Source organism: Nyctibius grandis, chromosome 3 (genome assembly GCF_013368605.1).
Source record: "Nyctibius grandis isolate bNycGra1 chromosome 3, bNycGra1.pri, whole genome shotgun sequence".
NCBI classification, from domain to species: Eukaryota; Metazoa; Chordata; class Aves; order Nyctibiiformes; family Nyctibiidae; genus Nyctibius; species Nyctibius grandis.
In genome coordinates this window covers 115,056,253-115,082,019 of record NC_090660.1, presented here as the reverse complement: position 1 = coordinate 115,082,019, position 25,767 = coordinate 115,056,253, and the positions used below count along the sequence as shown (strand labels likewise).

The following is a 25,767-nucleotide window of genomic DNA, read 5'->3' as shown; positions in this document are numbered from 1 at the left end:
CACTGAGGAGTTTGTGTGGCCCCAAAACACACCGCTATTTGAAAAGAAGTCAGGTAGAATCCAACATATATCCAAGGAAGACTGGGGGAACCACCAATTGGATGGACAAGCAGGCAGAAAACAAGCTGACAGAGCTAATGTAGGTTAGAAAACTCAAGAAACAACTCTCATGGGCTCCAAACCAGAGATTAATGTACAGACTCATTAGTTGTCTACACCCTATCTCCTGATAGCATCAGCTCTACCAACCAGATCCTCTACCAGGAATTCACCTCTGTCCCTAGCTCTCTGAAACATTTAACAAGACTTACCTCTTCTCTCTTGCTGGCTTATTGATTGTCTGCTGCAGGAAAGCCAGTCAGCCCACCCATTCCCACAAACTGCTCAACCAGAACAAATCAGAAGGGACACCCAAGAAAACAGACAGGTCAGAAGCAAGATGTTTTTTCAGCCGTATTCTGCTGCTCTTCAAACTATGAACTTCGCTGTATACAGAGTTCTTCCTATACACACCATCAGTACATTTTTCTCTCTTTTTCCAGAAGAACCCATCATCTGCTCCACCTCTCCAGGAAAAATGGTTCTCGCTATTTCCAGCAGCTTTCTTGTGGAACCTTGTCCATTCCAAGTCAATCCTGACACAGAGGCTGAGTACAGACTCTGAGCATCCTTCCCTGCTCTCCAGCCCTCTCTCCCTCCTCACCCCAATTTACAAAAATCCAGCAAGATGTGGCTAATTTATGCAAAGCCTTGAGCCCTCCCAAGCAAAGTGCTAGAGCCTGCACTACAGAAACAGCAAGTCCTGAAGAACCAGTAAGAACGATCAGGCAGGAGACTCCTGCAGCCACCAGACACACTCACGTGGGGAGAGTCTTTAGCAGGTTCTCACGAAGCTCCAAAGTCACCAGGTTTGCCAAACTGCAAGAGAAAAGGGAGCAAGAAAGCCAGATTCACTGAATAGGGCTTCAGAGATACAAGGAGATGCTCATATCCCCTCCCTTGGGACCATCCCTCACGGCCTGCACAAATGCACGTACTTGAGTGTGTACACACGGATGGAGGTGACGGGGGAAAACAAAAAACAAAGAGGATCTTAAATGACTTCTGATGAAGGTGACTGCTTACTGCAAAATCACGGTGAAACAACACTGTGCCCAAACTCAGGACAAGGAAACACGGTATCACATACAGGCCTGTTTGCCCAAAAAAGATTAAATCCCTCATGTGTAGAAGCCAAATCCCATGGGAGGGGCAATGAACCCCACAGGGAAAGCACCAGGGGCTTTGCCTCAGCCCTTTGCCAGCAGCATAATTCATTCCAACATCGTCGGACAGACCACGCTTGCTCGGAAAGGGGCAAACGGGCACTCGTAAAATAAGGAACGACAGGGGATTTGAGAAGCCTGGATGAACTCCTTGCCTGTGCCAGAGACCACAGAGGAGGAGATGCAGCTGGGACCAGGAAAGGAACCTTTGCAAAAAGGTTGTCTTTTAACAAGAATAATGCTTAGAGGTGCTCACACAGCACGTCGAGCACAGGGGCAAGCTGCAACCGGGATGGCACGCTCTTCCCCTCCAAGTCCTGCTAGTGTTGCCACGCCAATAGCCTGGTGTCCCCACCCCAACCCTCCTCCCCGTTATGAGGAACGGGGGCATACTCACTTCCCAATGTCATTGGGGAGGCTCTGCAGGGACACATCATTCAAGGCCAGATGGCCCAGGCTCCGAAGCTGTGTGAAGCCCTCTGGAAGCCTGTGAAAGCATGACAGAAAAAAACACCATTAATTCTGTGCACAAAACAAGCCCTAAATTCCTCACTTAAATCCCCAAAAAGTCACAGAATCACAGAATCAATCAGGTTGGAAGAGACCTCTGGGATCATCGAGTCCAAAGTCAGTCTTATCCCAATTGGCATCAACATGTGGAAAGGAGAAGAGCAGGAACCAACTCTGACCCTGACTCCTGACCCAGGGTATGCCCCGTTTCCAAGACAATACTGCCTTCCACCAAGGTCACGACATGTCCAAGTGTGCTAGCTTGGCTCTGCAGTAACTCAAGCACAAACCCCAGACTAAATTATGCCATGTGATCATTTAAACTTGGAAGCAGGGAGGGCTACCAAGCAATCCAAGTGCCCATCTAAGGCTATTTCTGTAGATGACACTGCAGCATCCCCCAGGACCAAACAGTACCATCATAACAGCTCCAAGGTGCAATAGAACAGGAGAAGACCCGTGAAAACGAGGAATCCCTTGTTGTTCACAGGCAGTTCCTGGCGCTTCCCTGCCCCACTGCTCACCACACACATCTTACAACTCTGGGCCACAGAAAGACTCTGATAAATAACTTCTAGGGTAGAAGAGCTGGTCCTTCCTGCGGTGCAGGGCTTCTCACCAACTGAAAATCTTGCCCCGTTCTGGCAGTGTCTGGCACCACAGGGGGGAAGCATGGGGTTAAATCTATCTAAAGGGCGACCTGGGCAGTGCTTGCCCAGGGGCACAAAGGGCTCGGGCATCTGGAGTCAGAGTGGCATCTACAGGGACCCTGGCAGACAGCGCATCGACACCAGTGCCTGAAAGCATGGTTCACCAAACAGAGAAACCACACTTAATCCATAATGTCTGGGGAATTTAAGAGCTGTAAAGACTGAAGAGACAAGTCAGAGTCTCCCATCTTTGGACACAGCTCTGGGCACTGAGGTATCAGGGAAACCGATCAAAGAGTTCAAAGGATGGCCATCATGAGTCTTAACGAAGACAGAGAGCAGAAAGGACTGACAGAGAGCAGAGGACAGCGTGCAGGCCTTTCTCTGCTCCTCTGTAGTACAACAGCTCCACATCCATTCTGGTTTGTGCACCAGGCTGAAGGGGTGGGGAGGGAGTCACAAACTTATTCCAAGAGGACAGAAGTCCTCACCATTCACACCAGTATGAGTAAAGGCTCATCAGCCCAAGCCACAGGCCCTGCAGAAGAGGGAGCACACACCAGCTCTTCCCTACGCTGAGTGCTCCACCTGACAGGAGAGCAGACACCTGCAGGTCTGGGCAAAGGCTGATCCCAGGCCTCCACTTCAAGGGGACACAAGGACAAGATGAAGACCAGAGAAAGCCAGGGAGAATGAGGAACTTCAGCCCTCACTCTCAGCTGGTCAAAAGGGCTGCATATGCCTTCCTACCTGGAGAGAGGATTCCCACTGAAGTCTGCGATTTCCAAGGATTTGCAGAATTTGATGCTTTCAGGAATTTCTGGAATATCTGGAAAAAATACATGAAAGAAAAGAAGAGGCTTGAGAAGAGCCTATCATGTGGAAAATGGGTCACCAGGTACTGGTGACAGCCTAAGACACAGTAAAACAACCATATTTTCATAGCTGGGGACCCATGAGAGACGACTGCAGGGCTGTGAGAGGGTACTGCCTCTTCCAGAAGACGAGTGCACAGGGTAGTACCACTACGCTGAGGGATGCAGGGCTGTGGGGCAGCCACTTCCCATTTAGCTTTGACCTTACCGTTCCGGGAGATGTCCAGTTCCACCAGTTGCATGAAGTTGGCAACCTCGGGGGGAAGTCTCTGGATTTCATTGTCACTCAGGCCCAGCTTGCGCAGGTTCAGAAGCCTAAAGAAAGGCTACGACAGGAGAGAACAAAACCGGGTCAGCAGCAGCTCTGTGGGAAATCTGTCTTCCCACCTCAGGGCAAAGCTGAGCACCCATCCCTGGAGGCCTTCTCTCATAACCTCTGTCCTGGTGAGGTCCTCAACGTGCAGTCGCTGCACAGATGAGAACCCCAATTAAGGTCTACAGGAGACAAGGGTGAAAGAAGAAAGGCATTTAATGAGTTTAGCTTGATGATTCATTTAGCATCTCTATTATCCCACTGCTCTTCTCCCTCCCTTGCATGATCCAAACTGGATGTTCCTTGTTTCCTGAGACAACAGGTCATCTTAGGCATTCAAATACCAGCATGACGAGGAGGTCACTGTAAAGCAGCTTGCCAGCAGACACTAGTGTTCATGAGTCTGGTCCAGAGAAGCCAACGAAGGAGAAGCATGAGGACGTCCAGACGGAAGTCCTGTCCCTGCTGTCGCACACATCTGCTGTGCAGGACATCAGCGACAGGTCCCTACCCCAACAGGGAAAGCGTTTGTGCCACTTGTACCAAAAAAGAAGAGGAGCAGACAAACCATTTGTGGGGCCCAAGCAACACAGAGTTAGAGAAGGAAAGAAAATGCCTTTCTAGAAACACCAGTCAGAAATGTTGACTGGAAGGGACCTCTAGAGGTGTCCTCATCTAACAGCATCCAACTTCACACCTACCCTTGCTCTCAGAGTCAATTATATTAGCTATGAATGGTAAATTACAAGATCCATCAATCATACTCCTTCTAGACATCAACAGCCTCTGTAAGTTTACTAAACACACACACTATAATTATCAACTGAACAAATCTTGCAGCTGCTTCTGACTATTGTCGGACGTGGGATACTGGACAGGATGGAAACCAAGGCTGTGGCGTTTGCTGCATTTCCTGGATCCTGTCGGAGCGCTGGGAATAACAAACAAACAACACTGGGACGCTGCAGAGAACGAGAGAGTTTTAAGGAGTTTCCCCAAAGTGCACAGGCAGACAAAGGCAGAGACTGCTGCACACACACGGAGTAACGCCGTGTCTCTGGTCACGTGTCGGTTTTCTGCCACGGTACAGACCAGAGCTCTGTCACCTCCAACAGTTCACGAGTTTTAGATGCCAAACCTTAAGCAGCTGGAAACTCAAGCCGTGATGCAAAAGAAAGTAGCAATGAGGTTAGGAACAAACTGAGGTCTACAAAGTGACACGCAGGAGCCCTTTCTAATCCGTGTATCATCCCATCTGTCCTGTGCCAGAGGCAGTTGCTGTAAGCAAGAGAACATGTAATCACAGGATTACTCACAGATCAGAAAACACATCCAGAGTCAGGGCTGCTTACACAGACCACACTGGGAAGGGTCAAACGAGAATCTGAGGTCTGAACCTTCTTTCTCAGCTGCCTTTCCAGTAATCATCTGCATAAAAGGTTGCAGAGACAGACCTCCCCAGAACAGCCGTGGGGGTACTGAGGTTTGTTCTGGTTCGGGGTGGTGGGACACCCACAACTGTCGCTCTAACATTGCAAAGAACAATCATATCACAGAATCAAGCAGGTTGGAAGAGACCTCTGGGATCATCGAGTCCAACCGTTGCCCTGACACCATCATATGGAGCAGACAGGGGTGGGGTAAGGCACGAAAAGGTGATGCACAACATAACCGTGGAGAGGTGCACAGACCACAGAGCTGCTCGCTCCCCTAGAAGGGATGATGACGAGGTCTAACAACATCACTTCAGAAGTTTCTCTGCTGTCGATGAAAACCTCTGCAGTCTCCCCTAGAAACATCTCAGCCAGGAAGCGCTGCTGGGCGCAGGGGCAAGTTTGAGGGGCTGCAGAACACGGCATGGCCGCTGCTGCGCTGAGGTGTCGTACTGCCACTGCCCACGCTGAAAGGGAGAAGTGCTCTGGGATGAAGAGCAGCGAGACGCAATCCATACTCCTGATGTCCTGAAGTAGTAGAGGACACCACTGCCAGCAGAGCAAGTGAAAAAAAGAAGAAAAAAACAGAGGTCCTCTTGACACTGAACAGCACAAGCTCTTTCTAATTCAGTTTATCTCATGCAAATCGGTTTAGTAAGAAGGAAGTAGGTGAAAGTCTAAATGACAACCAAGGTTCAAGCCAGAGCAGGAGGTTTAGAGACCTGCTATTGTTTCCTAGATCCTTCTCCTAATTTTAGAATGCAAGGAAATTCCAGGCAAGACATTGTGCTGACCTGCTCGAGTCTGCAAGCTGGAAAACAACAAGGGGAACAGAACATCTGCAGTCCAAACTTCGAGCACCTCTGCACACAAATTTTAGGCAGTCTCAAAATAGACGGGGACACTTTTTTAAAAAAAAACCTTTTTAGAATAAACTGGAATAAAGTCATGCTACACGCGGCACTGCGAGACACAGGGGCAGCGTTTACTGACACAAGGGAGGATTAGGCTGTCCTGACAATCTCACAATTCTTCCCATCCAGTTAACTTTGCTTTACAGACACATCTACTAACTACAATGTCCCAACATACCCTGCTTTGTGTGCTACCGCTTTATGTCAGTTAAACAGCATTTTTTGTCCCCCAGCGTTCTTTTTTTTTTTAAAAAAGGTAACCAAAAAACCTCCCAAACCCCGCTGTGCTGACGACTGTGATCAGATCTGTGCACAAATCTCCACTCAGCAAACAGCAAGACAACAGGATCAGCACATCCCACTTCTTAAGGTTCAGTTCAGCTGGACTTGAACAAAGTATTTTGATGTGACAAAAAAAATCGAACTAGTCACAAGTCATCAGTGGAGATCACAAAAACAAGCACGTCATTTTCAGTTCCCTATTTTGTGAAGTGAGAACTTCAACTCCTAACTCCAACAGCCAAACTTACCGAGCCTGCACAAGGGATTCACTTGTGACACTGGAAATGGAGAACAAATTAATTTTAACATTGTTACTGGAACTAAAAGTGAAAACTTAAGCGAAGGTCTCTTCAGAGACTGGCAATTATCCCTTTTTCTAATCAACGTTAACCCCGTTTCATACAGCTGGCAGAAAAACCAAGTCACTAATTTAGCACCATATCGACTGTCTCTGTTGAGATGAAACACACGCAACTTCAAAGTTTTCTGAATATTATTAAAAAAAAAAATGTCTGAAACAAAACTGAATTAATTCAATCTCTTTAAAAAAAAAAGGCAACGCAGATCCACAGATTTTTCAGTCAAAAGTGGTAATGAAGTAATATCCTTCTAATCCTTTGTATATCACAGACCTTTACCACAGAGTCATGAAATAATTCAGGTCGGAAGGAACCTTGGGAGATCTCTACTCACAGACTCACAGACTGGTTGGGGTTGGAAGGGACTTCTGGAGATCATCCAGCCCAACCCCTGCCCAAGCAGGGTCACCCAGAGCACGTCGCACAGGGTCGTGTCCAGGCGGGTTTGAATATCTCCAGAGAAGGAGACTCCCCCCTCCCTGGGCAGCCTGTCCCAGGGCTCTGGCACCCTCACACCAAAGACGTTCCTCCTCATGCTCAGATGGAACTTCCCGTGTCTCAGTTTGTGCCCGTTGCCCCTTGTCCTGTCACTGGGCACCACTGAGAAGAGTCTGGCCCCATCCCCTTGACACCCCCCTGAGGTATCTGTGAGCATTGATAAGATCCCCCCTCAGTCTGCTCTTCTCCAGCTGAACAGCCCCAGCTCCCTCAGCCTCTCCTCGCAGCAGAGATGCTCCAGCCCTCGGACCATCTCCGTACCCTCCGCTGGACTCTCTCCAGTAGCTCCTGGTCTTTCTTGAACTGGTCCAACCTCTTGCTCAAAGCAGGGTCAGCTATGAAGTCAGATCAGGTTGCTCAGGCCTTTGTCAAGTCTTTCAAAACCTCCAACGATGGAGGATCCAAAAATCCTCTGGACCCCTGGGTCCACCAATTAACTGTCCTCACAGTGGAAAAAGCTTCCTTGTACCAGATGGAAGCACCGTGTTCAAGGACGCCCCCCGCCTCTCGCCCTCCCTCATGCACCGCAGGGTTCCGTCTCCTCAATAACCCCCCTGTACACAGCGGCAGGCTGCCATGAAGCCCCTCCAAAGCAGCGTGTTCTCCAGGCTGAAGAAGACCCATTCCTGCGGCCTGTCCTGTCAGGGAAAGTGCTTCAGCCCCTGTCCACCCTACGGATCCTCTCCTGAGCTCACACCAGTTCGACGATGCCGTTCTGGTACCGTGGCCCTCACAATGGATGCGGTACCAAGGCGTGGTCTGTGGAGTGCTGAGCAGAGGGGAGTAATGACTCCTCCAGTCTCTGGTGTGCTCCTGTCGGTACACCCATGTGCTGTTGGCCCTCCGTGGTGCCAGGGCACCGCTGCGAGGAGCTGAACACCATCCTCACCCTGCGAGGACCTGAACTCCAGAGACACGGATGAAAGCTGAGAATTTCTAGCACAACATCCAACAGGAAGAGTGGAGAGGGGGTGGTCATGTACAAAGAACCTTGTCAACAGTAGTACCTGCAACATGAAGTCAAACTCACAGGCCCGTTTGCATAACCAAATAGAGCCTCAAATGCCCCTTTCTGCTGTTGCCAGGTGAATACTGAAGTGCACAACCACTATAAACCATGGAAGAGAACCTTCAAAACTTCAGGAGACCCCTGACCGTGACAAACCTTTCACAACTAAACCACACCAGTCACGTGGAAACTACACGTAGGTGAGTTACGCAGCTCCCTGCTGTAAATGGGCTGGGTTCCCAAGAAACTCCAGGTAAGCCAACCACAGAATCACAGAATCAACCAGGTTGGAAGAGACCTCTGGGATCATCGAGTCCAACCGACCACCCCGAGCTATTTATTCTGTTCCTGTTAAGAGTACACGACACTTGCTTGTCCGCTAGGTCCAGCTAACCACAATTAACCTGGGAAGACTTCTGTCTTAATGAAGTCTGATGCCTCAGCAACTTTGGAAGACCCACTTCAATAACGAAATATGATGATACAGGCAGAAGGGAGAAAGGATGAAACCCCAGTGCCATTAACAACAACCATCTTGGTCCAGACCTCTGTCTTTGGAGTAATTTTATAGAAGTATCAGGCTAATAGAGCAGAATGACTGCTACGACAGTCAAAACTATCATTGCAAAGGAAAAGAAACGACAGCTTCAAATGGAGAGATTACAACCAGGCAAGCAGAGAGCTCCCCTGACCACCCAGCACTCATCTTCAGCGGCGAGGTCAGGTCTCCTCAAGGAACGCTTCCAAACAGCACACTGTGGTTTTATCTGAGCTCATCCAGAGCAACAACAACAGGCTCAGCCAGTTTATGAGAACAAGAAACACCGGTAGCAGCAAATACAGGCTCCATCTGGCAGATTCACCTTTGGCTTCTGCTGAAATACCTGTGGATTGAGAAAGCCCTGAGCCTCACGTACCGACGACGAGGCCCACCAATCTAGGACACATGATGCCCGACACTCTGCAGAGCTTCTCACCCAGCAAGACCCAAAGGCACAGAAGTCCCTGAGCCCACGGAGTTCAGCACACATGAAGCGTTTTGCCTGCACTTGATTCATAAGCCAGGTCAGCCCACGGCTCCCACGTTGGCCAACGGCGTGCTCCTGCCTGGGAAAGCAGAGCGAATCCAGGAAGGAGGAAACACTCACCTGACTCAGAAAGGAGCTGCTGGCCTCACACCCTCAACATGTCACGACTGCTCCCCAGCAACGCAGATGGGTGACACTAGAGGAGGTGCTGGCCAAAACTAAGAGGGAGATGCCTAACTCTAAGCAGACAGAAGTGTGACAGTCCCCTGCATCCCTTCCTCATCCCTTACGTGAGGAACTCTGCCTGTCCAGCTCCAAAACCGGCTGCATCAGCCACCTGCAAGCGAGGGAACGGAGCCAACACTGCCCTCACACCCAGCCTCGATCAGCACGAGACAGGCACCTCGCTGCCACGGACACCAGCACAGAGCTTCCAGATGAATTAAGAACGCAGAGTAAGTTTCTAGAAAGCCAATGTCTGCAAAACTGCAAAGGAGTACGTAGCAGGACAGCGAGGGATGCGGACCTCCAAATACAGCAGTTCACCCCAAACGTGCATGGTGGAGGCAGGTCCAGCAGAACCATGTGATGGAAGGGACCTCTGGAGATGAGCTAGTCCCACCTCTGCTCAAAGCAGGGTCAGCTAGAACAGGTTACCCAGGGCTGCCTCCACTTGGGTTTTGAATGTCTCCAAGGATGGACATTCTGCAACCTCACTGGGCAACATGTTCCAGTGTTTGACCACCCCTTCAGTAACACAAAAAAAGTGTTTCCTTATGATTAAACAGAATTTCCTCTATTTCAGTCTGTGCCTGCGACCTCTTGTCCTGCCACTGGACACTACTGAGAAGAGTCAGGCTCCATCTCCTTTGCTCCCTGACATCATGTACACATTGGTAAAATCCCCCTGAGCCCTCTCTTCTCCAGGATGAACGGTCCCAACTCTCTCAGCCTCTCCCCATATCAGATACTCCAATCTCTTAATCACTTTGTGGCCCTTCACTGGACACGCTCCTGTACGTCCATGCCTTCCCTGCACTGGAGAGCCCAGCCCTGGACACAGTCCTCCAGATGTGCTTTCACCAGTGCAGAACTTGTACTGATGCACCAGGTTACTCCTCCCAGGTACAGAAACTCCCACTGGCCCATTCTTCTGGCCTGTCAAGGTCCCTCTGAGCAGCAGCACAACAATCCAGCACGTGCAAAGTCACACAGTACGGGTATACACAGCAAAGTCATGAAGGGCCCTCGTAAGCCCAGTCTCGTGTCCATAAGAGGCCCTAGAAAACGTCTGAAGGAGGTTCCACCCTCCTCCTGCAAGCAGCACACCTCCAACTGTTATGTTTCTTCAGCTTACTGACGTGATGTACTTTCTCCAGATCTCAATCTGCCTCTTCGACTGTCGATGTTCACACCTGCGAAGCTCCCAGTATTAATACTGAGGCTGTGGCAAAGCCCCAGGACGTGAACAAAAGGTTAATGGAGCTATTAGGTTAGTCTGGAGAACCGCAGTACTCGGACAGTGATGCTGGGAATCTGGACATGACCTCCAAGGGCCTCCTTTCTGCTGGAGAGTAATGCTTAGCAGAGCCCTGCCTGCTCCCCCTGCTCACTTATTCAGTCAGATCAAGAGGTGGAAAAGGAAAAAAGGAGAAAGGACAACGGATAAAAGGATCAGAACAAACCCTCTGAGCTACCACTCAACTATGCCGTTTCCCAGAAACGGCAAAATCCTGAGGGCAGGACTGGGAAGCCAACCATTCCCCACGGGATTAATGGCCACAGAGCCAGCCCAGCCGGCCACCCCCACGCTACCGACCCCAGCAGCCGGAGGATGCACCGCAGGGTCAGGGACGCAGATCTACTGGGAGCACCAAGCTGCCTGTGACGCTGGCATCCAGCCTGCGGCAGCCACGGCCAGAGCCCCTGCAACAAGGCCAGAGCCCCGTGCCCACCCACGGCTCACACGGTGGCACCACAAGCCCGCAGGTCCTGCAGCTCCCATCCCACCTGCAGAACGCCGCATCTTCGCGGCCAAGCAAGCAGAGAAAGCCTTTGGGTGCTGAAGCCTGGGACTTCTGACTGCTTCTGCGTGCAGACCGCTCTCCACCTCCAGGTCGGCCCCAGGCCCAGGTTAGTTTCTTGACCCTTTTCTGAATCGTTGTTTTCTTGAGGCTACAGCAAAGGGGCTTCTGGCCTGCCCGAGGCTGAACTCCAGCCCCTCCCTCACCTGCCACTGCTCCCCTCCACTGCACACACTGAGACACGTGTGAAGCAGTCCCAGGCATCTGGGCAGATGCGTTTGTCCTGTTTCACACCCCAAACATCAGTCCCACCAAAGGCACCGTGCCTAAACCCAGGGAAAGGGGACTAGGACACGGGGGTCTGTTCCCCAGCATCACCTCGCTGCTCTCCTCCAACAGTCACCCCCCATGGTCCCTCCTGTACCTGGAGGGGAGCCACCTCCACAGTGGCCAGGAGGGAGGAGGGCAAATGGACACCCGGGCTCCTCGACCAGCTTCTCCGGAGAAGGAGCCAGGCTGTTGTGCAGCACAGACAGCTCGCGGGGCTGCCCGGGGCCAGGAGCCCTGCTGCAGGCAGCAGACAGGAGGGGGGCAGCTGTCAAGTGCCACCAGGCTGGAGGGACACTTCTCCCCTCAACCAACGAAATACACTCACAAAGACGGGGCATTTCCCAAGGTGAGACGGCTGCAGCGCTGCTGAAGGGGCGCAGGACACGTGCCAGCAGGAGAGGAGGAGTCAGACACCCGACGGACACAACCGCAGAGCCACAGTGATCTTACACGAACGCCATCTCTGAAATAAGGCGGCGACAATTTATACATCTGGAGACCAGGAACTGGGCCTACGCTATAACCACGGTCTGCACACTGGAATTGCACAAAACCTGCTTGGCTTCTGCAGCCAAAACCATCGAGGTGTTCCCAAGCTCTGCCAGCCACAGAGCGGGCCTCAGACGTCTCCTTTTCCTCAAAAAACCCTGTGACAACACAGGCTGCCCCCGAGACAACGGCCAGAGGCGTCTGGAGCAGGGGATTTGCTGCAGGGACTGCGCACACCAGTAGTGCTGCTGTGTTACTCCTCCTCCAACACAGGCTAAGGGACCCTCGGCAGAGGTTTTGCTGACCTTTCCGATCCCGGCAGTGCCAGTGACAAGGACAGGGCCTCCTTACAGCTCATTACTCTTGAGAGAATTGAGTCCAACTCTCAAACCCGGCCGGTGCAGTCCCACCGCCTTCAGCGGGACAGCACACGTTTAATTAAAGGCAGGATCAAGCTGTGCAGCAGGAAAATAATTACAATTCTCCTGGTGATTCACGAGCAAGAAGGCGGCCTGGCTTCCCGTGCCACCACGGGCCGGGCTCGCAGCAGCATGCAGCACCGCTCCATGCTTGTCCCCAACCAGGAGGGATGCACAGGAGTGCTGCCGTGGGCAGGAGGTGTCCGTCAGCAGCTCGGCCAGCTCCTCGAAACGCTGGCAGCAAAACCAGACCACGCGTTTGAGCCTTGCGTTTCACTCACATTTCCCTGGTGAAAAGTGGGTTTGACACCTTAAGCGTTGTGCGCAGAAGTGAGACTGCTGCGTGCTCTGCGGGAGCGTGCGTGCCTGCCTTCCCAGTACTGGAGACCTACAGGTCCAAGTGTGAACAGAACCGGGTGGGATCCCTCCTTCTACATCTCTGAGGAAAGAAAGAGCTGATCTTTGACGGGATGGCCCCTGGGGAAAGCCAGCTCAATGGGAGGGATTCGAGCGGAGCTGGAAGCAAAAATTGCAAAGCAAAATGCTTGGGAGTTGATCGGCTCTAAGGTTAAACTCGGCCCTTCCCAGTCACTGCGATCAAAGCCAACACCTCGCAGGTGTGAGGCCACAGAACCAGAAAGACTCGGATCCCACAGTGGGCAGCTGGGGCAGGACGCCAGCCCCGGAGGCTGCACGGCTCCCGCGGCAGAGCAGGAGCCCGTCCGCTCCCAGCAGAGCCCAGCGCCTCCAGTCAGCCCGAGGCTGCGTCACCAGAGCAGTGACCTCAAGACACGCCTCTCCCTATTCATCAAACCAACCCAAGCAATACGCACACCCAGAATAGCTAGATTCAAGAAGAAGGGTCACTCCACCTGACACTCAGTGAGGATAACGGAGTTAATGGCAGCAGAGGTCAAAAGAGTGGTGACCACTGCAGGGAGACGAGGACATCAGTTCGGTGCTCCAGCAGAGAGGCCGCACCTCAGCCCTGTGGGCAGCCCTGTGCCACGGGCAGGGCACCGCTGTCATGGCCCAGGTCGGCTCTGGTGCCACGGGCAGGGCACCACTGCCACGGTCCAGACAGGCCCTCGCACCTGGGCGTTCCCTGGAGACTCGGTGTGAATCACCTGAGCAGGCGTGGGACGAGACCACAGGCAGCGGACACAGACCCACCTGCCCGCACAGACAAGGATCTTCCCAAACAGCCGACCCCAATACAGCAGCATTTCATTCTTGTCCTGGTTTTTGGGGATAAAATGTACAGAATCCCTTTTCTGTCCCACGCTGTCTCAGTGTGTGCCCAGCTGTGGCTGGTGATGGAGGCCATGAGCAGCTAAACCCAGGGCAGCTGCCCCAGGCTGGCCCAGGTGTGTGCTGGGACATTGACCTCAGGGGTGCTATAAATGGGGAAGTTGCTGGGGATGGGGGCTCTTGGCTCTGCTCTCTTCTCCCCTTCCTCTTTCTCCTCCTCCTCTCTTCTCAACGGTTACTATCCCTGGAGGGACTTGCCACCACTCTACCAGCTAAGTTAACTCTACGAGCTAAGTATAACTTTGTGTCTTTTGTATTAGTATTGATATTGGTTTCCTTTTATTAAATCTGTTTAAATTTTAACCCACGAGTCTCCCTCCTTTTCCCAATTCCCTTTCTCAGCTGGGGAGGGGTCTGGGGTGATAGAACAGGTTGTTGTTTAGCCCTGGGTGTTTAGCCCCTCACACCGGAGCTCAGCGCTGGGGAGGACACCGACCCCGCACACACACAGGCTGCTCCCGCTGCTCGACACAGCCCGCCCTAACGCAGACTGCCCGGATTTCCGAGTATTTAACCCCACGTATCAGGCCCTGAGGAATGTATTTCAAACATATAACAGTACTTAGGCGTCAGGAACACATTCCAGCCCAGACAAAGCTGTCTGTCTCCAAGCCAAAGGCTCTGCAGCTGGCGTGTAAGCGGGGCCGGGCACGGCAGCTGCTCCCCGCAGAGCGCGCAGCACAGGGGAAGCTCTGCTCCACGTGAAATCACAAACCAGTTCAGGGCCACGGAAAGGGAATCCCCACGCCAGAATTAGATCGTGACACCACAACACCGCACTCTTGGGAAGAGCTGCAGGGGGTTTTACTGACCGCAGCATTTCACGGGCTCAGGCTGCGTCCTCAACCCGAGAGCAGCCCCGCACACCTGCGCGAACAGAGAGCCCCTCACTGCCACCAGAGCACTGGGGCCTCCACCCCAGTCCCGCACGGTGACAGTGCCACCGACACGCCACGCTCCCTGCAGCACACACCGAGCACGCAGTGGCATTTCCATTGAAATACCACAAAAGGGTTAATCTGGAGAGACCTACTAAGATCGTTTCACAGGACAGCGTTCTGGCTACAGGTGAAAAAGCAAAACCCAATATACCCCAAGTACCACGCAAAGACCTCTCTCCCTTTCTTATCTGTTCCATTTATCTCTCCCACCCTGCCCCCTCCCCGGCACCTCCGAACCGCCTTCTCCAGGATAACTAAGGGACCTGCGCCACCAGCCTAGTTCTCTTCTTCTGAACCATCTTCTGAGCAAAGTCAACTAGCAATCACAAAAAAATAATTCATTTTTCTGTACGGCCACAAATATTAGCAACAGGGAAAAACGCCGAGAGTTATACAATAACCTGTTCCAATTGTTTCAAATAGGATTGTATCTTCTTGAGGCAGAAATCACCCTGTAAGTTTACACAAGAGATGGATCTCCAGCAGAGAGGCACCATAAAACAAACAAACAAACCCCAATAAATAAGCTCTAACCCTGAAACTGGGAAACCAAGACAAGGCAGACAAGATCAAGTTCATTAATTGGTACAGAGGAAGGTATTGAGAGTGCAGCAGACTGTACTGCCGGGGTTCGTGGAAGCACATTTGGGGGACTGGAAAAGTCTTAAAGAAGAGCTGAGTGTCCCTGTGTGGAAGGAGACAGCAGGAGATTCTCAGACACAAAAGACACAAACAACCCCTCTGAGCAGGAAGAGTACAAAGAACAGGAAGGTGCCAAAGCAGCTCCCAGGGGAACGGCTCAGACGTACACCATTAAACACCCCCGACTAGAAATGGAAAAGGAGTCAGAAACCCCGAAGAACCGTGCAATGCAAGAGCTCTGCGGGCCGTCACATCCCTCAGCACGCAGCGTGTCTTACCATCCCCCCCTGCTCCCCGCCTCGTCCGCGTTCCCATCAGGCAGGCGGTGCAGCAAGGTTTTGAAATGCAGGAATATTCGGGGGAACACACGCAACAGGTCAGAGGAGACCTAAAGAGGTTAACCTAGTTCTGCCTTTACCTCTAACCATCAATGAAACGCCACCTAAACCACTCCTGGCAGACGTTCAGACAGTAGCCAAAGGGAATGGAGAGATCGCAGAGGTGTGAGCAGGTCAGGTAACGAGCCAACGCTCTGCGGGGCCGCCGTGACACCGCGTTTGTGCTTTAGAGACAGCGTCCTGGAACACCAGCAAGGGAGGGTGAACCCATGCCAGCAATGGTCATGGAGGAGCAGGAGGAACCCCAAAGGTGCAAGCTCGTCCCACGCAGCAAACGCAGCAGCCAATGCACCCAAAGACATGGGAGATGTTATTGACCCCATGACAGAGCCGTATCTAGAGGTTCACAATAACTGGGTCAGCTGAACCCTGATCGAGTAGGTGCGTTCACTGATGACCTCCCTACACTGTACAAAACCGGTGCAAAGGAACATTTGGTGAGAGGCAGCACCTTTTAGGCCGCTCACCTAAATCTTCATGAACTCTTTGCCTCCCAGTGTGCCTTCTTACCTCACTGCTCCACTCACCTGAACTTCCTCCAAGGCCTGAGCTCCTTTCGAGATCCACACAGGGCAGCACGCCCTGTCCAACAACGAAGCTACACACCTTGGAGCTCAGAGAAGTGAATATTAACAGTCAACTCTCATTTGTAGACCTTAACGCATAAAATCACTCCCGTGCTCCTCTTTCCTGTTCCCCTGTTTGTATGTCCAAGACTTTTATTAGCTCTTTTTTCCACAACTGAGCCTATACTCAGCTACTACCACTCCAGCACGAATCCTAAATCCCCCTAGCCACCACCCAGGATTTGTCAGACAGACAGTTACTGCACAGAAAGAGATGACGGTGAAATGGCCTGTAATTATTTCAGCTTCTGGGTAGCAGCACATCCAGAATACCTGGTTTTTGGAGGAACAAAATCCCATCCATTTGTGCACACTAACTCACAGGGCTCCTGAACTCCTGGAAGGAACAGAGAGGCATGCCAACTCTATGCACAGGACTTACAACAATCAAGTGAAACCAGTTTCTTGACTGGTTTTGTTAAACAAATGCAGCTTGCAGTTTTGACAAAGCCTGGGATGCAAAGAATCCACATGTGGAACACGGGAGGTGCCCACCACACACTCAAGCCTCGATGGGCACCGAAGCTGGCCCAGTCTCATTCCAGTGTGGTGAACCATGGAGGAGTCTGGTGATGACTTGCGGCTCCCCGACTTTCTCAGAGAAGGGCTATTAGCACGGAGAGATTAAAAGGAGCAGCTTTACTCCTCCATGGAAGTAAATAAACCCCAAGATCCTCCTTGCAGGCCCCAGATGCCAGGAAATTAAAAGCTGCTCTTAATTAGCTTTGCAAGGCCCCACCTAGTCTTGGGAAAGTGACAAACACGGCTCTTGGGTTTCACCCTGCTCGGTGCAGGATCCCAGGCTCCGGACAAAGGACACCGACGCTCCTGCCCCAGGCCAGCGGCAGCCCAAGAGGAGGAAGCACTGAAACCCAGACTGTTTCTACCGGCCTAGAAACGGCCTGGCCGAGGTGCAAACAGCAACAAGCCAGAACAGGAAGGCACCTGCACTGGGCCCAAAGGCCTCCTCTCCCTCGTGCTCTAGCCAGGTGTCCATCCCTCATGATTTTCAGTGCAAGCTAACAACCGCTCACCGGGCAGTAGGAAACAAAATGTTTTCTGCACTGGGCCCAACTTGCCATGGGAGATTTAGTAAGGAAAAAGCAAAATGGAGAAACTGCAACGCCGCCATCGGACATCCCCAGGGCTTGCCTCTTCAGCACCACCACTACTCAAAAGCTTGGTATCACAGCTAGCTCTTCAATCTCCTCCTTCTTCCCCTCTCTGCATGATGCCTTGGCCTGCCCCCAGCCCCAGACACCTCCCGCCCCGGTACCCTCCACACGCTCCTGCCGACACGAAGAGCAGGTCCTCCCTCCTCCGCACTGACGTTCATAACTTTCAGTCCCTACTCAGCTCCACCCTCTTTTCCTCCTACACCAGGTCCTACACCGGCTCTTCTCCACCCAGGTTTCTTCCGACCTCTCCCTTTTGCCTTCCCATACTCCAAACCTGAGCACTCCCCTGAACACCCAGCAAGAGCCTCTGGAGCCGCTCCTGGGCTGTGACTGGCTCCGTCCGCCACCTCCAAATTCCTCCTCCAAGTTCCAGACCGCGTCCATTCCTCTCTGGCGAGACCTGCACCTCTGAAGTGCTCACAGAGCGTGGAATACATGAGTTGGGTGGTTTTTGTAGCTCTAACGTAATGATTTAGCAGGCTGTATCCTCGCCACCTACACCCCCCGCTGAAGGACCTGCTACGGATCCTGCTGCTGGGGTGAGCCACACACTCACGGTCCTGCAGAGCCCACTTCATGCAAGCCAGGTAGAGCAGAAGCCAGCACGGAGCAAGGCGTTTCCTCCTCTGGAATCCTGACACCTTTGTGAAGAGCTCGGGGAACTTATCAAACGGAATTTACCATTTTCCATTAAGTCACGCTGCATCACCCTGGCAGCAAATGCCTGCAACGAGGCAGCAGATGCTCCTAACGCAGATTTAATCTGTCACCTCAAACCAGAGTAGAGCCACCATAATGAAAAATCTGGACTCAAAACAGGCAAGATTCCACATGGGAGAAATAAAAAAGAAGCAAGAGCAGATAGAAGAGTATTTGCACCGCAGGATGGAGAGAAACAAGCGTTTGCTTCCACAGCCTGGAAGAGAGAGCTCAGGAGAGCGCAGTGGTGCGTTCAGAAATGCCAGGAGGGAGGCGGGTCACCGCATGGATCAGAGCAAAGCAGCAGCAGGAAGGGGACAGGGGAATTCTGGTACAGAGACAACGGTGCCACAGAAAGAGCAAGAGGTTGCCGGTGTTTCTGGACTCTGGAACAAGCAGAATAAAGACAAACAAAGGCACGTCAGACAGAGGTGGGCTCGGAGTGGGCGCTAGGTGAGAAAACCCACAGGAGTCTGATAAACTCAAACATTTTCAAAGGCAGTTGTTCGCTAACTGTAAAACAGGACGACCTTTCCAAAAGCCAGCCACCCACTTCTGCTTCAAAAACCACCTCCACATGGGAGCCTTCTCCAAGAATCCTGCTTGAGCCCTTAAAAACAAACTTGCTGTGGTCACACTTGCTACCAGAGACCGTACATACTCTCTCACTCGCGTTTTTCTAACCGATCTCCATTTGCTGCTCTCCTCTCCCGCCCCTCCACGCACACCTCAGCAGCCCTTCAAACCCTTCTCCCAAGGGACGGGTCCATGCAGCCCCATTCCATGAAACAAGCACACTTCGCTTTCCCACATCGTCCTTTGTGGTACACACAAATCCTCCTCCCCGTCTCTCGCCCACACAAAAGGCACGTTTCCATGAAGTGCTCCTCAGCTGGAAAGCACCCTCCCTACCCCAACCCTCCCTCAGAGAAAAGACGTGCCCAAATCCAGCAGTGCTGTCCTCTTTCCCTGGTGGGAAGGCAATTTATTTACAATTTTCATCCCATGCCCACCTTGTAAAACACGCAGATCCTTACTCCTACGTTTGGTACCCGTCCCTACCCACGCGGCCCCCAACAGCAATATCTTCAAATAACGCCCTTCCTGCACGAGACTTGTGTGCCTGGGACTAAGAAGGGCACCTCTTCACTGCTCAAGGAAGTCCCATCAGCACAAACCGTTAGGACACATGCTGGGTCAAACGTCAGGTGGATCTAACCTTGCGTCCTCGTCCCACCAAACGGCGGTCCTCCTGATCAGCTTCCTCCAGATCACCCATGGCACCAGCGCGAGGAACCTTGGTTCTTCCTCTGCGTCTCTCCTGGGACACGCAGCACAAGCGAGGTGGTGTCTTTGTATGGACTCATTTTTGGTCGTTCTCTCTTCCATGAACTGGTCCACCTTTCCTGAGCTCATGTAAAGTCTGAGCATCCATTACATCATATGGCAAGTGGTTCCACACTTCAGCTCAACTCCGTTTTGCGTGAAAAATGATCTCCTTTACTCTGAACTGAGCCCTTCCTGGTTTCACTTAATGCCCTCCAGTCCTTGTGCAGGAAGGAACAGCGGCCAGTTGCTCCCTGTTCATTCCCTCCAGCCCACCTGTGAGACTCCCGACCTCTGTCATCTGATGGAGAATGGCACCATCTTTTCCAGACAGACTGAAGAGATCCTGTAAACGTTTGTGCTCCTTGTGCAGTATTGGGTCTGACCACAGCATCTTCTGCTCCCCGTTCTCTGTACCTCTTCTGACTTCACGACATCTCTTTAGAGGACCAGAATCTCATCTGTCTGTTCTCTGTTGGTTTTCTAATAATTCTTTGCCAAAGAGTCTAAAAATCTGGGGGAACTCCAACACCAGAGAGGAACCCATGATGGGTCATGGCAAGAGCTCCGATGCTCCCAAGCTGAACAGACACAACACAAACACGAGCTCTTTGGGTGACAACAAGGAGGAGACACAGTGTTTAGGACTGTGGATACACAGCACCTGCTTTGGCAGGCAGGATTATATCCACCTGATCACAGACTAAATAAGATGTCAGTATAAAATTTGCATTTATAATCCAAAAGGCGCTCTTCAAAAGCTAACCAAAACGCAGTAATATCTCAGTCCAAGCGGGTACAACACAAACACGAGGCAGGACCGTGACTATTCAGCAGGACACGGAGGAGTTGAGCAGCGCAAGGATCGGCAAGTTCCCTGCAGACGTGTTGCAATCAGCCTCCTCTGCAGGGAAGGCTCACGCTCATTCCTAAGTCCTAACCTGCCTGTAACACACATTTTCCAGTAGTCTGACAAACATTCCTGCCTAAGGTATCGCAAGATCCCAAGCTACATGGTGGAACAGAGCTGGTAAAGCGTTATCCTAGTGTCTCCACACCTGAACAACGCGCCCTCACAGCTGAGCCCCACAAGCCGCCTGGCTCACAGCAGTTCAGAGGAAGACAAGCAGGAAAAACAGAACACAAAAATATTACAGACATCAGGAGAGCAAGAATCTGCCGTTCCTATACAAGAGGATCTGTTTAGGTAGGGATGCATAAATTGTACAGTTTAACAAAACTGAACCAAATTATTTTGGCCTGAATCAACACCAAGTTTTTAGTTTACATGTCGGGTTTTTTCCAGATTTCATGGCAGATTCCATAACGTGTCAGTAATTCAACAGGAAACTTTAAAAGAAAAAATAATGACCTATTTCTCATTTTTGTTAAATAAAAAGGTGGCTTACTCTATATCACTGACGAGCACCTATCCAAACAACCTCCAGTCAAATACCTTCTCTCTCTGGCACAAGTAATACCTAACCAACTCTTTAAAAATGGTACAACTACCACAGCAGACACATGGTAAAACTTCCTCCAGACTATCCTACGGCCCAGTAATGCCTTAAGGCCTTCTCCTTCCCGAGAGGCAGGTTCAAATTCCAGCTCTTGTTTGCAGCGTGCTGTGCTCCAGATTACCCAGCAGAACACGACCACCATCGTCCGGGTTCCTGCTGAACCGTCCTCCAGGGCCCAAGCACAAGAGCTCGAGCCCCTGCCCCGTGAAACCAAACCCTCTGGGAGCCAGGGGGGTCTGGGCCGAGCCGGCAGCTGTCTGTGAGCAATCTCTGCTCCTCCAGAAACGTGTCAGCGTGGTGTGTGGCAGCACAGCGAGGATTTACCACCAGCGTCACCTGTGCAGAGCGCTGCGGCGGAACAGAACCGTGGCAGAAGTTGCAAGCGCAGGCTGAAGTCCCGGACAATGAGCGTGAAGCACCTCCACCGCTTTCAGCAAACTCGTTTGGTACCTTTTGTGGTTTACGGATTAGACCAGAGTTTTCAGCTGCGCGCTGTGCTTAGCTTAGCAGCGAGCGCGGCTCACGGGACTGCTGATTCAGGCAGAACGCTTCTCCTCCGCGGCAGGGGACCCCTGCACCGGGCAGGGGAGCGAGCCCACCCCCACGGCGCCCACCACCCCGCCGGGCACTCCCGGGGCCGGCCCGGCCGAGCACCGCCGGCCCCCGGGGCAGCGTGAAAGCCCCCCAGGGCTCCCACACCGGAGCCGCCCGGCCCCGCCAGCCCCCACCGAGGGCCCGGGGCAAGGAAAGCGGCACCTCCGGCAGAAGGCCGCTCCCGGGAGCGGGGCTGGGCAGGCCGGGCCGGGGCAGTGCCCGCGGAGGGGCGGCTGAGGGGGAAAGGCTGCAAGGGGCGGCCTCCCGCCAGGCCCAGCCGGGCTCCGCCGGCCTCCAGCTCCACCAGGCCGGGCCGGGCCCCCGGGGTCGGGCGGCGGCCGCGCTCCCCGTGCCGCAGCGGACCGAGGCCTCACCGGCGGCCCGCGGCCGAGCGCCCCAGCCGGGCCGGGCCAGCGCGGCGGCGCGGGAGGCCCGCATCGGGCCGCGGCCTCACCTTGGGCAGCTCCCGGAGCTGGTTGGCGTCCAGCAGCAGCTCCTCCAGCGAGCGGCTGTAGCGGTAGATCTCCTCGGGCACGGCCTGCAGCGAGCAGTGCCGCCGGTCCAGCGCCTCCACGTGCCGGTTGCAGCGCCAGAGCGGCGGCATGCACCGCAGCATCGCGCCGGGGCCCGGCCGCGACCGGCGCCGGGCGGCAGGGGAGGCGCGGGGGAGCCGCCGCGCCGGGAAGGGGCCTGCCCGGGGGAGGGCCCGGACGCGCGGGGCGGGGGGGGCGGGCGCTGCGGCAGGGCCGGGCCGGGCCGGGCGGCGGCCCCGGTTCCGCTGTCCGGCTGCGCCCCGGCTCCGCGCCGCCCCTCGGGCCTGGCCGCCGCGCTCGGGCCCGCTCGGCTCCTGGGGCCGCACCGCCCCCCGCGAGCGTCGCTGGGAAACGGAGCCCGCTCCCGCCCTGCCCCGCGCCCGGCCCGGCCCCGCCCGGCCACCCCCGGGCCGGCACCGCGGCAGGGCCCGGGCCGGGGCGCGGGGGAGCGGGCGCGGGCCGGGCCCTCCAGGCCCGAGCGGGGCGAGAGGCCGGGGCAGCCCCGGCCCGGGGAGGGTGCCGGGGGAGCGAAGCGGAGCGGGCAGCCCCCGGCCTTGCCGAGGGCGGTGTCACCCCACCGCACCTCACCCCGAAACCCGGCCCGGGATCACCGGGGGCCGGTGCGGTCACCCTCCGCCCCGAGAGCTCTTGGTCTGCACCCACGAGAAGTAACATGCGAAGGGAGCAGTAGCCCACGATTTATTTATACAGCGAGAGCCGTGATGGCTTCCTAAATAATCCATATGCACACACGCACCCTTAACGGGCAGCTGCTGGGTACCAAGTTTACAATGTGAGACGTTATTAGAAAAATACTTTGGAGAAAAGCTATCGCTGTGTGAAGTGCTGTGAGCCTTCAACGTTTTTAAAAGACTAGTTAGACTAAGGATAGTATATGAAGGCAATCGGGAGTATGAAACAGGTTGTCTGTGAAGAGAGCTCGAACAATGCCTCACAGAACGTGAGTCAAGGGAGCAGAGGCTGTGAAACAAGTGCTGCGAAAGGAGAAATAAAGAACAGCAATTACCATCTCCATCTCCCCCGCACGCAGCAAGGCACAGTCATGACCGAGGAGGTTTCAAATCGACACGTGCATTCAGTCCTGGGACACGCTGCCAAGATGTTGCTTTGGGACTAAAGCATAAACTCCAAAGTTGTTACCTCTAAGTGTCCACAGCACACTGCAGTCTTCCCTGTTCTCATCCCGTACCGCTTTCACAGTTTCCTGGTCTCTTTATCACCCTTTATCTTTCTTGCCCAGTTATTTCTGCTCACTCAAGTTTACAACCTCTTGATTTCCCACCTCCAGCGCAGCTGTGTCACCTCCTCATTGCACTCATCTCCTCTCCAAACAAGATTCTTTGTCCCAGCTATTTTTGCCTTGCACACAGGTCTCCACCTCCGCACCAGTTCTCAGAGTGGACGTTTATCTCACAGTAAAACCTTTAGAGATAAATTGTTGATTCCTCACTGTTTGAACGTGGCATCTCTTCACACACACGCTTGTGCGACCCTGAGCAGAGCCCAGCACCCCAGGAGCAGCCTCGGACACCAACCAACCCAGGCAGTACACAGGCTCCTTCCGTGTACTCTGCTTTCCCCATCCTGCAGAGTCAGAAATATTTCTGCAACACAGCGAAGAGCGAGGCACCAGTACTTGTGAAAAGCAGAAGGAGGTGAGAGTTATCCAAGCAACTGCAGGGCCTTTCAGCATCACCATCAGTTAACGGGCAACAGCTGTGAAATTCTGAAGGAAGGAATTTTTAAACATTTGGGTTTATTAATCCTTCATTTGCCTCAGTTGCAGTGCATTCTATAACAGAGAAATCACACCACATTAACCTGGGACTTAACACAAATTGTTTGGTTTCTTTTTTTTCTGGGCAAAAGTACTAGCTGGTGTAATGCATCAGCTGGTGTAGTGCCCCATCAGAAATCACGAAGGTAGCTAGGAAAAAAACCAGGGGTGACTACAGGAACTGTAAGACAGACGATGAATCAGCCACCAAGAAATAGAAAGAGGAGATTTAAACTTTAGCAATTAGCATTTGTACCAAAACGTAGGAGTGTCCCAGCTGTGTTTCCTAGAAAACGGAGGGGCAGCACAAGGAAGCAAACCCTGCAATATTCTGGAGGTGGTTTCATGAATAGGTCTGCCTAAATTTCAGCACAAGAGCAAGGTTATGTCAGAGACAAAGAACAAGAGTTTCAGTTACGCACAAGCTCCAGGTTAGACATGATGTAGGAGAAACAGAAACAATTCACCCAGAGTAGAAATCAGCCCCAAAAGGTGCCTGTGAGGGAGCTGAACTACGGGGACTGTTTGGATGTATCCAGTGACAGCAGACAGGTAAACAAGCATCACACAGGTCCTTGTAGACATCTTAAAGGCCTCAGTTCTGGTCACTTACAGTTCGAGAAAAAATAGCTTACAAATTGTATCCCCGTTCAGACCAGCTTCTAGAACCATCAGAATAACTGAAAACTCTTCAGGAAGGAGATTTTATAAATTTGGTTCATCCAGCCTACTACAACAGTAATAATAGCAAGAAATATTCTATGAAAGCACACAAATAAGGGGTAAAACCAAAAAAAGACCCATCTAAGCTAACGAAGATGTTAATACAAGAGCAGGTATGAATCTGGTTGCTAATGGTTGGTTTCTGACTTCAGCAAGTTGGGAAAAAATCGATCTGTAAATCTCAGCGTTTAAGATCACGAACCTGCACGTCTTCCCAGCGCTAACTCGTTTGGATACGATTCTCAAGGGCTCTGTGAGTGGGAAGAAAATGGTTTCACTAAAGAGTTTAAATCTTCGAGGTAGAACAAAAATTCTGTAGCACCTTTGAGCAATGGCAGCTGTTTAACAGCAGCTACCCAACAGGATGGCATTTGTAAGCCCTCAGTCACGGAAGCTCCGAGGGCTTTGCTCATTGCTCATCTTTCAAACCACTGAGACACAGAAATGCCACTGAACCAGACTGATTCTCCCCAAATCAGGGATTTGATGTGCTTTTCTCTGGCAGCCTGTCTTCCCTAACTGGTAAAGAAGGAAACCCCATTTTCTGTGTAAGCTGCTCTTGCCCTATCCAGCTGCTGCAGGTGCAGCACGAGGCCAGCTCTGCCTCCCACACGCTGAACTGCTGTCAGGGTTTGATCACCCACTGCGGGGAGGATCTGATGCTGAATCAGTGCTAACACACACGCTGACTTACAAACCAAACTGAGGATAAAGTTTATCAAAGATTCCTGGAAAAGTCCCTCCACAGCCTTGTCTCCATCTCGTGTGGTGCTGTCTTAATTTGCAGGACTGTTTCTGAGACACCCAGTTTTCTGTGACCATGCTTCATTACACTCGAACGCTCGGCTGCCACAGAGCAGCCCCCGAGGGTGACAACGCCGTTCCTCTGCCCCGCAGCACCTGACAATTCCACTGGACAATTCAAGCCACGCGGTTTTCTGTTTTCACTGGAAAACTGCACCCCATTTGCCATGTGCTTCCATTAAATGACGGGTCCATCGGGAAGCCTGGGCCCAGAGCACGTCCCGAAAAACAGCCCAGAAGCTCTTTCTGTCGCAGACGGCTGCCCTGCGTCAGCGG

General features: G+C 52.8%; 1 protein-coding gene across 16 annotated transcripts in view; it reads right to left on the bottom strand.

The window, feature by feature from the left end:
• The window catches only part of SCRIB (scribble planar cell polarity protein), a 102,597-nt gene extending 80,316 nt beyond the window's left edge, over positions 1–22,281 (bottom strand). For all 16 annotated transcript variants that reach the window (XR_011047840.1, XM_068396677.1, XM_068396675.1 and 13 more), the window contains exons 1-5: positions 22,088–22,281; positions 3,509–3,626; positions 3,176–3,254; positions 1,663–1,752; positions 862–918 (exon numbers count right to left, since the gene is read on the bottom strand). Coding sequence is in view for 15 of the 16 variants with exons in the window: in XM_068396677.1 (XP_068252778.1) it covers positions 862–918; positions 1,663–1,752; positions 3,176–3,254; positions 3,509–3,626; positions 22,088–22,249 (506 nt within the window). In the remaining variant the exon portion in view is untranslated. The remainder of the gene's footprint in view (positions 1–861; positions 919–1,662; positions 1,753–3,175; positions 3,255–3,508; positions 3,627–22,087) is intronic.
• Positions 22,282–25,767: the final 3,486 nt, after the last annotated feature.